This window comes from Salvelinus fontinalis, chromosome 27 (genome assembly GCF_029448725.1).
Source record: "Salvelinus fontinalis isolate EN_2023a chromosome 27, ASM2944872v1, whole genome shotgun sequence".
In the NCBI taxonomy this organism is placed as follows: domain Eukaryota; kingdom Metazoa; phylum Chordata; class Actinopteri; order Salmoniformes; family Salmonidae; genus Salvelinus; species Salvelinus fontinalis.
The window spans coordinates 43,444,058-43,462,041 of NC_074691.1; the positions used below are offsets into that span (position 1 = coordinate 43,444,058).

Consider the following 17,984-nt stretch of genomic DNA (forward strand, 5'->3'; position numbering starts at 1 on the left):
GTACCCGGGCCAGGTCGATTTAGAAAGGCCTGCTCGCAGAAGTGTTTTAGGGAGCGTTTGACAGTGATGAGGGGTGGTCGTTTGACCGCGGACCCGTGGCGGATACAGGCAATGAGGCAGTGATCGCTGAGATCTTGATTGAAGACAGCAGAGGTGTATTTGGAGGGCAAGTTGGTCAGGAGGTACAACACGCCATGGATACAGGTACAACACTGCTACTGCTGTTGTATTGGGTTACCATGGATACAGGTACAACACTGCTACTGCTGTTGTATTGGGTTACCATGGATACAGGTACAACACTGCTACTGCTGTTGTATTGGGTTACCATGGATACAGGTACAACACTGCTACTGCTGTTGTATTGGGTTACCATGGATACAGGTACAACACTGCTACTGCTGTTGTATTGGGTTACCATGGATACAGGTACAACACTGCTACTGCTGTTGTATTGGGTTACCATGGATACAGGTACAACACTACTACTGCTGTTGTATTGGGTTACCATGGATACAGGTACAACACTACTACTGCTGTTGTATTGGGTTACCATGGATACAGGTACAACACTACTGCTGCTGTTGTATTGGGTTACCATGGATACAGGTACAACACTACTACTGCTGTTGTATTGGGTTACCATGGATACAGGTACAACACTACTGCTGCTGTTGTATTGGGTTACCATGGATACAGGTACAACACTACTACTGCTGTTGTATTGGGTTACCATGGATACAGGTACAACACTACTGCTGCTGTTGTATTGGGTTACCATGGATACAGGTACAACACTACTACTGCTGTTGTATTGGGTTACCATGGATACAGGTACAAAACTACTGCTGCTGTTGTATTGGGTTACCATGGATACAGGTACAACACTACTACTGCTGTTGTATTGGGTTACCATGGATACAGGTACAACACTACTGCTGCTGTTGTATTGGGTTACCATAGATACAGGTACACCACTACTGCTGCTGTTGTATTGGGTTACCATGGATACAGGTACACCACTGCTACTGCTGTTGTATTGGGTTACCATGGATACAGGTACAACACTGCTACTGCTGTTGTATTGGGTTACCATGGATACAGGTACAACACTGCTACTGCTGTTGTATTGGGTTACCATGGATACAGGTACAACACTGCTACTGCTGTTGTATTGGGTTACCATGGATACAGGTACAACAGTACTGCTACTGCTGTTGTATTGGGTTACCATGGATACAGGTACAACACTACTACTGCTGTTGTATTGGGTTACCATGGATACAGGTACAATACTACTGCTGCTTTTGTATTGGGTTACCATGGATACAGGTACAACACTACTGCTGCTGTTGTATTGGGTTATCATGGATACAGGTACAACACTACTGCTGCTGTTGTATTGGGTTACCATGGATACAGGTACAACACTACTACTGCTGTTGTATTGGGTTATCATGGATACAGGTACAACACTACTACTGCTGTTGTATTGGGTTACCATGGATACAGGTACAACACTACTACTGCTGTTGTATTGGGTTACCGTGGATACAGGTACAACACTACTACTGCTGTTGTATTGGGTTACCGTGGATACAGGTACAACACTACTACTGCTGTTGTATTGGGTTACCATGGATACAGGTACAACACTACTACTGCTGTTGTATTGGGTTACCATGGATACAGGTACAACACTACTACTGCTGTTGTATTGGGTTACCGTGGATACAGGTACAACACTACTACTGCTGTTGTATTGGGTTATCATGGATACAGGTACAACAGTATTGCTACTGCTGTTGTATTGGGTTACCATGGATACAGGTACAACACTACTGCTGCTGTTGTATTGGGTTACCTTGGAATCTTCAGTCAATATATTTAATTAAATACGATTAATTACAGGATGGCTAAACGAACATGGATGATGGTTACACTAAGTTATATACAATTATTATACACAATGTCTCTTTCCCCCTGTCGCTCTCTCCCCCCCTCTCGCTCTCTCCCCCCCCTCGCTCTCTCGCCCCCCTCCCCCTCTCGCTCTATCTCCCCCCCTCTCGCTCTATCTCCCCCCCTCTCGCTCTATCTCCCCCCCTCTCGCTCTATCTCCCCCCCTCTCGCTCTATCTCCCCCCCTCTCGCTCTATCTCCCCCCCTCTCGCTCTATCTCCCCCCCTCTCGCTCTATCTCCCCCCCTCTCGCTCTATCTCCCCCCTCTCGCTCTATCTCCCCCCCTCTCGCTCTATCTCCCCCCCTCTCGCTCTATCTCCCCCCCTCTCGCTCTATCTCCCCCCCTCTCGCTCTATCTCCCCCCCTCTCGCTCTATCTCCCCCCCTCTCGCTCTATCTCCCCCCCTCTCGCTCTATCTCCCCCCCTCTCGCTCTATCTCCCCCCCTCTCGCTCTATCTCCCCCCCTCTCGCTCTATCTCCCCCCCTCTCGCTCTATCTCCCCCCCTCTCGCTCTATCTCCCCCCCTCTCGCTCTATCTCCCCCCCTCTCGCTCTATCTCCCCCCCTCTCGCTCTATCTCCCCCCCTCTCGCTCTATCTCCCCCCCTCTCGCTCTATCTCCCCCCCTCTCGCTCTATCTCCCCCCCTCTCGCTCTATCTCCCCCCCTCTCGCTCTATCTCCCCCCCTCTCGCTCTATCTCCCCCCCTCTCGCTCTATCTCCCCCCCTCTCGCTCTATCTCCCCCCCTCTCGCTCTATCTCCCCCCCTCTCGCTCTATCTCCCCCCCTCTCGCTCTATCTCCCCCCCTCTCGCTCTATCTCCCCCCCTCTCGCTCTATCTCCCCCCCTCTCGCTCTATCTCCCCCCCTCTCGCTCTATCTCCCCCCCTCTCGCTCTATCTCCCCCCCTCTCGCTCTATCTCCCCCCCTCTCGCTCTATCTCCCCCCCTCTCGCTCTATCTCCCCCCCTCTCGCTCTATCTCCCCCCCTCTCGCTCTATCTCCCCCCCTCTCGCTCTATCTCCCCCCCTCTCGCTCTATCTCCCCCCCTCTCGCTCTATCTCCCCCCCTCTCGCTCTATCTCCCCCCCTCTCGCTCTATCTCCCCCCCTCTCGCTCTATCTCCCCCCCTCTCGCTCTATCTCCCCCCCTCTCGCTCTATCTCCCCCCCTCTCGCTCTATCTCCCCCCCTCTCGCTCTATCTCCCCCCCTCTCGCTCTATCTCCCCCCCTCTCGCTCTATCTCCCCCCCTCTCGCTCTATCTCCCCCCCTCTCGCTCTATCTCCCCCCCTCTCGCTCTCTCCTCTCTATCCCCCCCCTCTCTCTTTCCCCCCGTCGCTCTCTCTCCCCCTCTCCCCCTCTCTCTCTATCTAGTATCTGGAGTTGCTGCGGTCAGTTCAGAACCGTCCGGTCAAGTGTCTGACAATCATGTGGTCTCTGGGACAAGCTGGCTACTACGACCTCAGCCAGGGGCTACGAGGTAACACGCACATGTACACACCCAGGATCCAATCTAAGGTGTCTCATATCAAATGTTATGTCACATGTCACACATAAATCACTGAAACTGGAAACACTTATCTCCCTCACTAGCTTTAAGCACCAGCTGTCAGAGCAGCTCATAGATTACTGCACGTGTACATAGCCCATCTATAATTTAGCCCAAACAACTACCTCTTTACCTACTGTATTTATTTATTTTGCTCCTTTGCACCCCATTATGAGACCTACAAGATGATGATAATGGTGCCGGAGGGGGTGGCTGCTATTTTGATTGTTTTTTTCACGTTATTTTTAACTCATTTTTGTACATAATGTTGCTGCTACTGTCTCTTATGACAGAAAAGAGCTTCTGGATTACTCACGTCAAACTGGATTTGAGATTTTTTCTTTAATGAGTCCGACACGAAAGATATACTGCTTTGTCAAGAGAAGGCCCAAATCAGCGTAAAGGGGGAGGAGGGCGCGGTGCCTTGTAAGAATTAGCCGACGAGTAGCTAAACCACCTCTGTATTGTTGGAAAACAAACGGGATGATCTACGATTTTAAGACTACCCTACCAACGGGACATTAAACTGTAATATATGTTGCACCGAGACGTGGCTGAACGACGACACGGATAATCTAGAGGTTGCTGGCTTCTCCGTGCGTCGGCAGGACAGAGCAGCTACGTCTGGTAAGACGAGGGGCGGGGTGTATGCATTTGTCAATAACTGCTGGTGCGCGATGTCTAATATTAAAGAAGTCTCAAGGTATTGCTCGCCTGAGGTAGAGTACCTTATGATAAGCTGTAGACCACACTATCTACCAAGAGAGTTCTCATCTATATTATTCATAGCCGTCTATTTACCACCACAAAGCGATGCTGGCACTAAGACCGCACTCAACCAGCTGTATAAGGACATAAACAAACAAGAAAATGCTCTTCCAGAAGCCAGACTTTAATGCGGGCAAACTTAAATCCGTTTTACCTCATTTCTACCAACATGTCACATGTGCAACCAGAGGAGGAGAAAACTCTAGACCACCTTTACTCCGCAAACAGAGACGCATATAAAGTACGCCTTCCATTTGGCGAATCTGACGGTAATTCTATCCTCCTGATTACAAGCAAAAACTAAAGCAGGAAGTACCAGTGGCGCGCTCAATACGGAACTGGTCAGATGACGCGGATGCTACGCTACAGGACTGTCTTGCTAGCACAGACTAGAATATGTTCCGGTATTCATCCAATGGCGTTGAGTATACCACCTCAGTCACCGGTTTCATCAATAAGTGTATCGATGACGTTGTCCCCACAGTGACAGTACGTACATTTCCCAACCAGAAGCCATGGATTACAGACAACATCTGCACCGAGCAAAAGGCTAGAGCTGCCGCTTTCACAGAGCGGGACACTAATCTGAACGCTTATAAGAAATCCCGCTATGCCCTCCGATGAACCATCAAACAGGCAAAGCGGCTCTGACCCTCGTCAGATGTGGCAGGGCTTGAAAAATATTACGGACTACAAAGGGAAACCCAGCCGTGAGCTGCCCAGTGATGCGAGCCTACCAGATGAGCTCAATGTCTTCGAGGCAAGCAACACTGAAGCATGCATGAGTGTGAGCAAGACCTTTTTTAAACAGGTCAACATTCACAAAGCCGCAGGGCCCTACGGATTACCAGGATGTGTACTCAAAGCATGCGAGGACCAACTGGCAAGTGTCTACACTGACATTTTCAACCTGTCCCTGACCGAGTGTAATATCTACACGTTTCAAACAGACCACTATAGTCCCTGTGACCAAGAAAGTGAAGGTAACCTGCCTAAATGACTACAGACCCATAGCGCTCACATTGGTAGCAATGAAGTGCTTTGAAAGGCTGGTCAAGGCTCACATCAACACCATCATGCCGGAAACCCAAGACCCACTCAAATTTGCATACCACCCCAACAGATCCACAGATGACGCAATGTCAATCGCATTTCACACTGCCCTTTCCCACCTGGACAAAAGGAGCACCTATGTGAGAATGCTATTCATTTGACACCCCCCCCCCCCCCCCACAATTTTTGGGGCCTTCCTCTGAAACCGTATATTGGTCCTGGATGTCAGGAAGTTTGGCCCCAGTGATGTACTGGGTTGTACGCACTACCCTCTGCAGGTAGCCTAGTGGTTAGAGCGTTGGGCCAGTAACCGTGAAAGGTTGCTGGATCAAATCCCAGAGCTGACCAGATTTAAAATCTGTCATTCTGCCCCTGAGCAAGACAGTTAACTCACTGTTCCCCGGGTGCCGAAGACATGAGAGTCGATTTAAGGCAGCCTCCCGCAACTCTGATTCAGAGGGGATGGATTAAATGCGGAAGACACATAGCCCTCAACTGAATTCAGTTGTACAACTGACTAGGTATCCCCCCCGTTCCCCTTACCCTTACTTTCAGATGCCGAAGAGTTGCCATACCTGGCAGTGATGGGGATCCCGAGTGGCGCTGCAACTCAATGCTAGAGGCGTCACTACAGACCTTGGTTCGATTCTAGGGTGTATCACAACCGGCTGTGATTGGGAGTCCCATAGAGCGGCGCACAATTGGCCCAGCGTCGTTAGGGTTTTGGCTGGGGTAGGCAGTCATTGTAAATAAGAATTTGTTCTTAACTGACTTGCATAGTTAAATACAATAAATGATGCAACTGGTCAGGATGCTCTCAATGGTGCAGCTGTATAACTGAGTATCTGGGGACCCATGCCAAATCTTTTCAGTCTCCTGAGGGGGAAAAGGTGTTGCCGTGCCCTCTTCACGACTGTCTTGGTGTGTTTGGACTATGATAGTTTGTTGGTGATGTGGACACCAAGGAACTTGAAACTCTCGACCCGCTCCACTACAGCCCCGTCAATGAGAATGGGGGCCTGTTAGGCCATCCTTTTCCTTTAGTCCACAATCATATAGTCCCTCCTTTGTCTTGCTCACATTGAGGGAGAGGTTGTTGTCCTGGCACCACACGGCCAGGTCTCTGACCTCCTCCCTATAGGCTGTCTCATCGTTGTCGGTGATCAGGCCTACCACTGTTGTATCATCTGCAAACTTAATGTTGGTGTTGGAGTCGTGTCTGGCCATGCAGTCATGAGTGAACAGGGAGTACATGAGGGACTGAGCACGCACCCCTGAGGGGCCCCCGTGTTGAGCGTGGCAGATGTGTTTTTGCCTACCCTCACCACCTGGGGGCAGCCCATCAGGAAGTCCAGGATCCAGTTGCAGAGGGAGGTGTTTAGTCCCAGAGTCCTTAGCTTAGAGGGCACTATGGTGTTTGAGCTGTAGTCAACAGCATTCAATCTTCTCACCCTAAGGATTAACTGTGTGTGTTGCAGTATGGCTGGGTATCATGCTGCCAGTCCTGGGGGTGAAGGCCCTGTCCTCCTACGCCATCGCATACTTGGAGAGACTACTGCTGTAAGTACCTGACCTCTAACCCCTACCCTACCTGGAGAGACTACTGCTGTAAGTACCTGACCTCTAACCCCTACCCTACCTGGAGAGACTACTGCTGTAAGTACCTGACCTCTAACCCCTACCCTACCTGGAGAGACTACTGCTGTAAGTACCTGACCTCTAACCCCTACCCTACCTGGGGAGACTACTGCTGTAAGTACCTGACCTCTAACCCCTACCCTACCTGGAGAGACTACTGCTGTAAGTACCTGACCTCTAACCCCTACCTGGAGAGACTGCTGCTGTAAGTACCTGACCTCTAACCCCTACCCTACCTGGAGAGACTACTGCTGTAAGTACCTGACCTCTAACCCCTACCTGGGGAGACTGCTGCTGTAAGTACCTGACCTCTAACCCCTACCTGGGGAGACTGCTGCTGTAAGTACCTGACCTCTAACCCCTACCCTATCTGGAGAGACTACTGCTGTAAGTACCTGACCTCTAACCCCTACCCTACCTGGGGAGACTACTGCTGTAAGTACCTGACCTCTAACCCCTACCTGGGGAGACTACTGCTGTAAGTACCTGACCTCTAACCCCTACCCTACCTGGGGAGACTACTGCTGTAAGTACCTGACCTCTAACCCCTACCCTACCTGGAGAGACTACTGCTGTAAGTACCTGACCTCTAACCCCTACCCTACCTGGGGAGACTGCTGCTGTAAGTACCTGACCTCTAACCCCTACCCTACCTGGAGAGACTACTGCTGTAAGTACCTGACCTCTAACCCCTACCAGGAGAGACTGCTGCTGTAAGTACCTGACCTCTAACCCCTACCCTACCTGGGGAGACTACTGCTGTAAGTACCTGACCTCTAACCCCTACCCTACCTGGAGAGACTACTGCTGTAAGTACCTGACCTCTAACCCCTACCCTACCTGGAGAGACTACTGCTGTAAGTACCTGACCTCTAACCCCTACCCTACCTGGGGAGACTACTGCTGTAAGTACCTGACCTCTAACCCCTACCCTACCTGGGGAGACTACTGCTGTAAGTACCTGACCTCTAACCCCTACCCTACTTGGGGAGACTACTGCTGTAAGTACCTGACCTCTAACCCCTACCCTACCTGGAGAGACTACTGCTGTAAGTACCTGACCTCTAACCCCTACTTGGGGAGACTACTGCTGTAAGTACCTGACCTCTAACCCCTACCCTACCTGGAGAGACTACTGCTGTAAGTACCTGACCTCTAACCCCTACCCTACCTGGGGAGACTACTGCTGTAAGTACCTGACCTCTAACCCCTACCTGGGGAGACTACTGCTGTAAGTACCTGACCTCTAACCCCTACCCTACCTGGGGAGACTACTGCTGTAAGTACCTGACCTCTAACCCCTACCTGGAGAGACTGCTGCTGTAAGTACCTGACCTCTAACACCTACCTGGGGAGACTGCTGCTGTAAGTACCTGACCTCTAACCCCTACCTGGGGAGACTGCTGCTGTAAGTACCTGACCTCTAACCCCTACCTGGGGAGACTGCTGCTGTAAGTACCTGACCTCTAACCCCTACCCTACCTGGGGAGACTACTGCTGTAAGTACCTGACCTCTAACCCCTACCCTACCTGGGGAGACTACTGCTGTAAGTACCTGACCTCTAACCCCTACCCTACCTGGAGAGACTACTGCTGTAAGTACCTGACCTCTAACCCCTACCCTACCTGGGGAGACTACTGCTGTAAGTACCTGACCTCTAACCCCTACCCTACCTGGAGAGACTACTGCTGTAAGTACCTGACCTCTAACCCCTACCCTACCTGGGGAGACTACTGCTGTAAGTACCTGACCTCTAACCCCTACCCTACCTGGAGAGACTACTGCTGTAAGTACCTGACCTCTAACCCCTACCCTACCTGGGGAGACTACTGCTGTAAGTACCTGACCTCTAACCCCTACCCTACCTGGAGAGACTACTGCTGTAAGTACCTGACCTCTAACCCCTACCCTACCTGGGGAGACTACTGCTGTAAGTACCTGACCTCTAACCCCTACCTGGAGAGACTGCTGCTGTAAGTACCTGACCTCTAACCCCTACCCTACCTGGAGAGACTACTGCTGTAAGTACCTGACCTCTAACCCCTACCTGGGGAGACTACTGCTGTAAGTACCTGACCTCTAACCCCTACCTGGGGAGACTACTGCTGTAAGTACCTGACCTCTAACCCCTACCTGGGGAGACTACTGCTGTAAGTACCTGACCTCTAACCCCTACCTGGGGAGACTACTGCTGTAAGTACCTGACCTCTAACCCCTACCAGGAGAGACTGCTGCTGTAAGTACCTGACCTCTAACCCCTACCTGGGGAGACTACTGCTGTAAGTACCTGACCTCTAACCCCTACCAGGAGAGACTACTGCTGTAAGTACCTGACCTCTAACCCCTACCTGGGGAGACTACTGCTGTAAGTACCTGACCTCTAACCCCTACCTGGGGAGACTACTGCTGTAAGTACCTGACCTCTAACCCCTACCAGGAGAGACTACTGCTGTAAGTACCTGACCTCTAACCCCTACCCTACCTGGAGAGACTACTGCTGTAAGTACCTGACCTCTAACCCCTACCCTACCTGGGGAGACTACTGCTGTAAGTACCTGACCTCTAACCCCTACCTGGAGAGACTACTGCTGTAAGTACCTGACCTCTAACCCCTACCTGGAGAGACTACTGCTGTAAGTACCTGACCTCTAACCCCTACCCTACCTGTGGAGACTGCTGCTGTAAGTACCTGACCTCTAACCCCTACCTGGGGAGACTACTGCTGTAAGTACCTGACCTCTAACCCCTACCCTACCTGGGGAGACTACTGCTGTAAGTACCTGACCTCTAACCCCTACCCTACCTGGGGAGACTACTGCTGTAAGTACCTGACCTCTAACCCCTACCCTACCTGGGGAGACTGCTGCTGTAAGTACCTGACCTCTAACCCCTACCCTACCTGGGGAGACTACTGCTGTAAGTACCTGACCTCTAACCCCTACCTGGGGAGAATGCTGCTGTAAGTACCTGACCTCTAACCCCTACCTGGGGAGAATGCTGCTGTAAGTACCTGACCTCTAACCCCTACCCTACCTGGGGAGACTGCTGCTGTAAGTACCTGACCTCTAACCCCTACCCTACCTGGGGAGACTACTGCTGTAAGTACCTGACCTCTAACCCCTACCTGGAGAGACTACTGCTGTAAGTACCTGACCTCTAACCCCTACCCTACCTGGGGAGACTACTGCTGTAAGTACCTGACCTCTAACCCCTACCCTACCTGGGGAGACTACTGCTGTAAGTACCTGACCTCTAACCCCTACCCTACCTGGAGAGACTACTGCTGTAAGTACCTGACCTCTAACCCCTACCCTACCTGGGGAGACTACTGCTGTAAGTACCTGACCTCTAACCCCTACCCTACCTGGGGAGACTACTGCTGTAAGTACCTGACCTCTAACCCCTACCCTACCTGGGGAGACTACTGCTGTAAGTACCTGACCTCTAACCCCTACCCTACCTGGGGAGACTACTGCTGTAAGTACCTGACCTCTAACCCCTACCCTACCTGGAGAGACTACTGCTGTAAGTACCTGACCTCTAACCCCTACCTGGAGAGACTGCTGCTGTAAGTACCTGACCTCTAACCCCTACCCTACCTGGGGAGACTGCTGCTGTAAGTACCTGACCTCTAACCCCTACCCTACCTGGGGAGACTACTGCTGTAAGTACCTGACCTCTAACCCCTACCCTACCTGGAGAGACTGCTGCTGTAAGTACCTGACCTCTAACCCCTACCCTACCTGGGGAGACTACTGCTGTAAGTACCTGACCTCTAACCCCTACCCTACCTGGAGAGACTACTGCTGTAAGTACCTGACCTCTAACCCCTACCCTACCTGGAGAGACTACTGCTGTAAGTACCTGACCTCTAACCCCTACCCTACCTGGGGAGACTACTGCTGTAAGTACCTGACCTCTAACCCCTACCCTACCTGGGGAGACTACTGCTGTAAGTACCTGACCACTAACCCCTACCCTACCTGGGGAGACTACTGCTGTAAGTACCTGACCTCTAACCCCTACCTGGAGAGACTACTGCTGTAAGTACCTGACCTCTAACCCCTACCCTACCTGGGGAGACTACTGCTGTAAGTACCTGACCTCTAACCCCTACCCTACCTGGGGAGACAACTGCTGTAAGTACCTGACCTCTAACCCCTACCCTACCTGGAGAGACTACTGCTGTAAGTACCTGACCTCTAACCCCTACCCTACCTGGGGAGACTACTGCTGTAAGTACCTGACCTCTAACCCCTACCCTACCTGGAGAGACTACTGCTGTAAGTACCTGACCTCTAACCCCTACCTGGAGAGACTACTGCTGTAAGTACCTGACCTCTAACCCCTACCTGGAGAGACTACTGCTGTAAGTACCTGACCTCTAACCCCTACCTGGAGAGACTGCTGCTGTAAGTACCTGACCTCTAACCCCTACCTGGGGAGACTACTGTTGTAAGTACCTGACCTCTAACCCCTACCCTACCTGGAGAGACTACTGCTGTAAGTACCTGACCTCTAACCCCTACCTGGAGAGACTACTGCTGTAAGTACCTGACCTCTAACCCCTACCCTACCCGGGGAGACTGCTGCTGTAAGTACCTGACCTCTAACCCCTACCCTACCTGGGGAGACTACTGCTGTAAGTACCTGACCTCTAACCCCTACCCTACCTGGAGAGACTACTGCTGTAAGTACCTGACCTCTAACCCCTACCCTACCTGGGGAGACTACTGCTGTAAGTACCTGACCTCTAACCCCTACCCTACCTGGAGAGACTGCTGCTGTAAGTACCTGACCTCTAACCCCTACCTGGAGAGACTGCTGCTGTAAGTACCTGACCTCTAACCCCTACCTGGAGAGACTACTGCTGTAAGTACCTGACCTCTAACCCCTACCCTACCTGGAGAGACTACTGCTGTAAGTACCTGACCTCTAACCCCTACCCTACCTGGGGAGACTACTGCTGTAAGTACCTGACCTCTAACCCCTACCCTACCTGGGGAGACTACTGCTGTAAGTACCTGACCTCTAACCCCTACCCTACCTGGGGAGACTACTGCTGTAAGTACCTGACCTCTAACCCCTACCTGGAGAGACTACTGCTGTAAGTACCTGACCTCTAACCCCTACCCTACCTGGGGAGACTGCTGCTGTAAGTACCTGACCTCTAACCCCTACCCTACCTGGGGAGACTACTGCTGTAAGTACCTGACCTCTAACCCCTACCCTACCAGGAGAGACTACTGCTGTAAGTACCTGACCTCTAACCCCTACCCTACCTGGAGAGACTACTGCTGTAAGTACCTGACCTCTAACCCCTACCCTACCTGGAGAGACTACTGCTGTAAGTACCTGACCTCTAACCCCTACCCTACCTGGGGAGACTACTGCTGTAAGTACCTGACCTCTAACCCCTACCCTACCTGGGGAGACTACTGCTGTAAGTACCTGACCTCTAACCCCTACCCTACCTGGAGAGACTACTGCTGTAAGTACCTGACCTCTAACCCCTACCCTACCTGGGGAGACTACTGCTGTAAGTACCTGACCTCTAACCCCTACCCTACCTGGGGAGACTACTGCTGTAAGTACCTGACCTCTAACCCCTACCCTACCTGGGGAGACTACTGCTGTAAGTACCTGACCTCTAACCCCTACCTGGAGAGACTACTGCTGTAAGTACCTGACCTCTAACCCCTACCCTACCTGGGGAGACTACTGCTGTAAGTACCTGACCTCTAACCCCTACCCTACCTGGGGAGACTACTGCTGTAAGTACCTGACCTCTAACCCCTACCCTACCTGGAGAGACTACTGCTGTAAGTACCTGACCTCTAACCCCTACCCTACCTGGGGAGACTACTGCTGTAAGTACCTGACCTCTAACCCCTACCCTACCTGGAGAGACTACTGCTGTAAGTACCTGACCTCTAACCCCTACCTGGAGAGACTACTGCTGTAAGTACCTGACCTCTAACCCCTACCTGGAGAGACTACTGCTGTAAGTACCTGACCTCTAACCCCTACCTGGAGAGACTGCTGCTGTAAGTACCTGACCTCTAACCCCTACCTGGGGAGACTACTGTTGTAAGTACCTGACCTCTAACCCCTACCCTACCTGGAGAGACTACTGCTGTAAGTACCTGACCTCTAACCCCTACCTGGAGAGACTACTGCTGTAAGTACCTGACCTCTAACCCCTACCCTACCCGGGGAGACTGCTGCTGTAAGTACCTGACCTCTAACCCCTACCCTACCTGGGGAGACTACTGCTGTAAGTACCTGACCTCTAACCCCTACCCTACCTGGAGAGACTACTGCTGTAAGTACCTGACCTCTAACCCCTACCCTACCTGGGGAGACTACTGCTGTAAGTACCTGACCTCTAACCCCTACCCTACCTGGAGAGACTGCTGCTGTAAGTACCTGACCTCTAACCCCTACCTGGAGAGACTGCTGCTGTAAGTACCTGACCTCTAACCCCTACCTGGAGAGACTACTGCTGTAAGTACCTGACCTCTAACCCCTACCCTACCTGGAGAGACTACTGCTGTAATTACCTGACCTCTAACCCCTACCCTACCTGGGGAGACTACTGCTGTAAGTACCTGACCTCTAACCCCTACCCTACCTGGAGAGACTACTGCTGTAAGTACCTGACCTCTAACCCCTACCCTACCTGGAGAGACTGCTGCTGTAAGTATCTGACCTCTAACCCCTACCCTACCTGGGGAGACTACTGCTGTAAGTACCTGACCTCTAACCCCTACCCTACCTGGGGAGACTGCTGCTGTAAGTACCTGACCTCTAACCCCTACCCTACCTGGAGAGACTACTGCTGTAAGTACCTGACCTCTAACCCCTACCTGGGGAGACTACTGCTGTAAGTACCTGACCTCTAACCCCTACCCTACCTGGGGAGACTACTGCTGTAAGTACCTGACCTCTAACCCCTACCTGGGGAGACTACTGCTGTAAGTACCTGACCTCTAACCCCTACCCTACCTGGAGAGACTACTGCTGTAAGTACCTGACCTCTAACCCCTACCCTACCTGGGGAGACTGCTGCTGTAAGTACCTGACCTCTAACCCCTACCCTACCTGGAGAGTACTGCTGTAAGTACCTGACCTCTAACCCCTACCCTACCTGGGGAGACTACTGCTGTAAGTACCTGACCTCTAACCCCTACCCTACCTGGGGAGACTACTGCTGTAAGTACCTGACCTCTAACCCCTACCTGGAGAGACTACTGCTGTAAGTACCTGACCTCTAACCCCTACCCTACCTGGGGAGACTACTGCTGTAAGTACCTGACCTCTAACCCCTACCTGGAGAGACTGCTGCTGTAAGTACCTGACCTCTAACCCCTACCTGGGGAGACTACTGCTGTAAGTACCTGACCTCTAACCCCTACCCTACCTGGGGAGACTGCTGCTGTAAGTACCTGACCTCTAACCCCTACCCTACCTGGGGAGACTACTGCTGTAAGTACCTGACCTCTAACCCCTACCCTACCTGGGGAGACTACTGCTGTAAGTACCTGACCTCTAACCCCTACCTGGAGAGACTACTGCTGTAAGTACCTGACCTCTAACCCCTACCCTACCTGGGGAGACTACTGCTGTAAGTACCTGACCTCTAACCCCTACCCTACCTGGGGAGACTACTGCTGTAAGTACCTGACCTCTAACCCCTACCTGGGGAGACTACTGCTGTAAGTACCTGACCTCTAACCCCTACCCTACCTGGGGAGACTACTGCTGTAAGTACCTGACCTCTAACCCCTACCAGGAGAGACTGCTGCTGTAAGTACCTGACCTCTAACCCCTACCCTACCTGGGGAGACTACTGCTGTAAGTACCTGACCTCTAACCCCTACCCTACCTGGGGAGACTACTGCTGTAAGTACCTGACCTCTGACCCCTACCTGGGGAGACTACTGCTGTAAGTACCTGACCTCTAACCCCTACCCTACCTGGGGAGACTACTGCTGTAAGTACCTGACCTCTAACCCCTACCCTACCTGGGGAGACTACTGCTGTAAGTACCTGACCTCTAACCCCTACCCTACCTGGAGAGACTGCTGCTGTAAGTACCTGACCTCTAACCCCTACCTGGAGAGACTACTGCTGTAAGTACCTGACCTCTAACCCCTACCCTACCTGGAGAGACTACTGCTGTAATTACCTGACCTCTAACCCCTACCCTACCTGGGGAGACTACTGCTGTAAGTACCTGACCTCTAACCCCTACCCTACCTGGAGAGACTACTGCTGTAAGTACCTGACCTCTAACCCCTACCCTACCTGGAGAGACTGCTGCTGTAAGTACCTGACCTCTAACCCCTACCCTACCTGGGGAGACTACTGCTGTAAGTACCTGACCTCTAACCCCTACCTGGAGAGACTACTGCTGTAAGTACCTGACCTCTAACCCCTACCTGGAGAGACTACTGCTGTAAGTACCTGACCTCTAACCCCTACCCTACCTGGGGAGACTGCTGCTGTAAGTACCTGACCTCTAACCCCTACCTGGGGAGACTACTGCTGTAAGTACCTGACCTCTAACCCCTACCCTACCTGGGGAGACTACTGCTGTAAGTACCTGACCTCTAACCCCTACCCTACCTGGGGAGACTACTGCTGTAAGTACCTGACCTCTAACCCCTACCCTACCTGGGGAGACTGCTGCTGTAAGTACCTGACCTCTAACCCCTACCCTACCTGGGGAGACTACTGCTGTAAGTACCTGACCTCTAACCCCTACCTGGGGAGAATGCTGCTGTAAGTACCTGACCTCTAACCCCTACCTGGGGAGAATGCTGCTGTAAGTACCTGACCTCTAACCCCTACCCTACCTGGGGAGACTGCTGCTGTAAGTACCTGACCTCTAACCCCTACCCTACCTGGGGAGACTACTGCTGTAAGTACCTGACCTCTAACCCCTACCTGGAGAGACTACTGCTGTAAGTACCTGACCTCTAACCCCTACCCTACCTGGGGAGACTACTGCTGTAAGTACCTGACCTCTAACCCCTACCCTACCTGGGGAGACTACTGCTGTAAGTACCTGACCTCTAACCCCTACCCTACCTGGAGAGACTACTGCTGTAAGTACCTGACCTCTAACCCCTACCCTACCTGGGGAGACTACTGCTGTAAGTACCTGACCTCTAACCCCTACCCTACCTGGGGAGACTACTGCTGTAAGTACCTGACCTCTAACCCCTACCCTACCTGGGGAGACTACTGCTGTAAGTACCTGACCTCTAACCCCTACCCTACCTGGGGAGACTACTGCTGTAAGTACCTGACCTCTAACCCCTACCCTACCTGGAGAGACTACTGCTGTAAGTACCTGACCTCTAACCCCTACCTGGAGAGACTGCTGCTGTAAGTACCTGACCTCTAACCCCTACCCTACCTGGGGAGACTGCTGCTGTAAGTACCTGACCTCTAACCCCTACCCTACCTGGGGAGACTACTGCTGTAAGTACCTGACCTCTAACCCCTACCCTACCTGGAGAGACTGCTGCTGTAAGTACCTGACCTCTAACCCCTACCCTACCTGGGGAGACTACTGCTGTAAGTACCTGACCTCTAACCCCTACCCTACCTGGAGAGACTACTGCTGTAAGTACCTGACCTCTAACCCCTACCCTACCTGGAGAGACTACTGCTGTAAGTACCTGACCTCTAACCCCTACCCTACCTGGGGAGACTACTGCTGTAAGTACCTGACCTCTAACCCCTACCCTACCTGGGGAGACTACTGCTGTAAGTACCTGACCTCTAACCCCTACCCTACCTGGGGAGACTACTGCTGTAAGTACCTGACCTCTAACCCCTACCTGGAGAGACTACTGCTGTAAGTACCTGACCTCTAACCCCTACCCTACCTGGGGAGACTGCTGCTGTAAGTACCTGACCTCTAACCCCTACCCTACCTGGGGAGACTACTGCTGTAAGTACCTGACCTCTAACCCCTACCCTACCAGGAGAGACTACTGCTGTAAGTACCTGACCTCTAACCCCTACCCTACCTGGAGAGACTACTGCTGTAAGTACCTGACCTCTAACCCCTACCCTACCTGGAGAGACTACTGCTGTAAGTACCTGACCTCTAACCCCTACCCTACCTGGGGAGACTACTGCTGTAAGTACCTGACCTCTAACCCCTACCCTACCTGGGGAGACTACTGCTGTAAGTACCTGACCTCTAACCCCTACCCTACCTGGAGAGACTACTGCTGTAAGTACCTGACCTCTAACCCCTACCCTACCTGGGGAGACTACTGCTGTAAGTACCTGACCTCTAACCCCTACCCTACCTGGGGAGACTACTGCTGTAAGTACCTGACCTCTAACCCCTACCCTACCTGGGGAGACTACTGCTGTAAGTACCTGACCTCTAACCCCTACCTGGAGAGACTACTGCTGTAAGTACCTGACCTCTAACCCCTACCCTACCTGGGGAGACTACTGCTGTAAGTACCTGACCTCTAACCCCTACCCTACCTGGGGAGACTACTGCTGTAAGTACCTGACCTCTAACCCCTACCCTACCTGGAGAGACTACTGCTGTAAGTACCTGACCTCTAACCCCTACCCTACCTGGGGAGACTACTGCTGTAAGTACCTGACCTCTAACCCCTACCCTACCTGGAGAGACTACTGCTGTAAGTACCTGACCTCTAACCCCTACCTGGAGAGACTACTGCTGTAAGTACCTGACCTCTAACCCCTACCTGGAGAGACTACTGCTGTAAGTACCTGACCTCTAACCCCTACCTGGAGAGACTGCTGCTGTAAGTACCTGACCTCTAACCCCTACCTGGGGAGACTACTGTTGTAAGTACCTGACCTCTAACCCCTACCCTACCTGGAGAGACTACTGCTGTAAGTACCTGACCTCTAACCCCTACCTGGAGAGACTACTGCTGTAAGTACCTGACCTCTAACCCCTACCCTACCCGGGGAGACTGCTGCTGTAAGTACCTGACCTCTAACCCCTACCCTA

At 52.2% G+C, this 17,984-nt stretch overlaps 1 protein-coding gene across 1 annotated transcript in view; it reads left to right on the forward strand.

The window, feature by feature from the left end:
* Nucleotides 1–17,984, forward strand: part of tmem214 (transmembrane protein 214) — a 76,143-nt gene that overhangs the window by 17,900 nt on the left and 40,259 nt on the right. The window contains exons 6-7 of the mRNA XM_055885811.1: nt 3,327–3,432; nt 6,801–6,882. Coding sequence (XP_055741786.1) covers nt 3,327–3,432; nt 6,801–6,882 — 188 coding nt within the window. The remainder of the gene's footprint in view (nt 1–3,326; nt 3,433–6,800; nt 6,883–17,984) is intronic.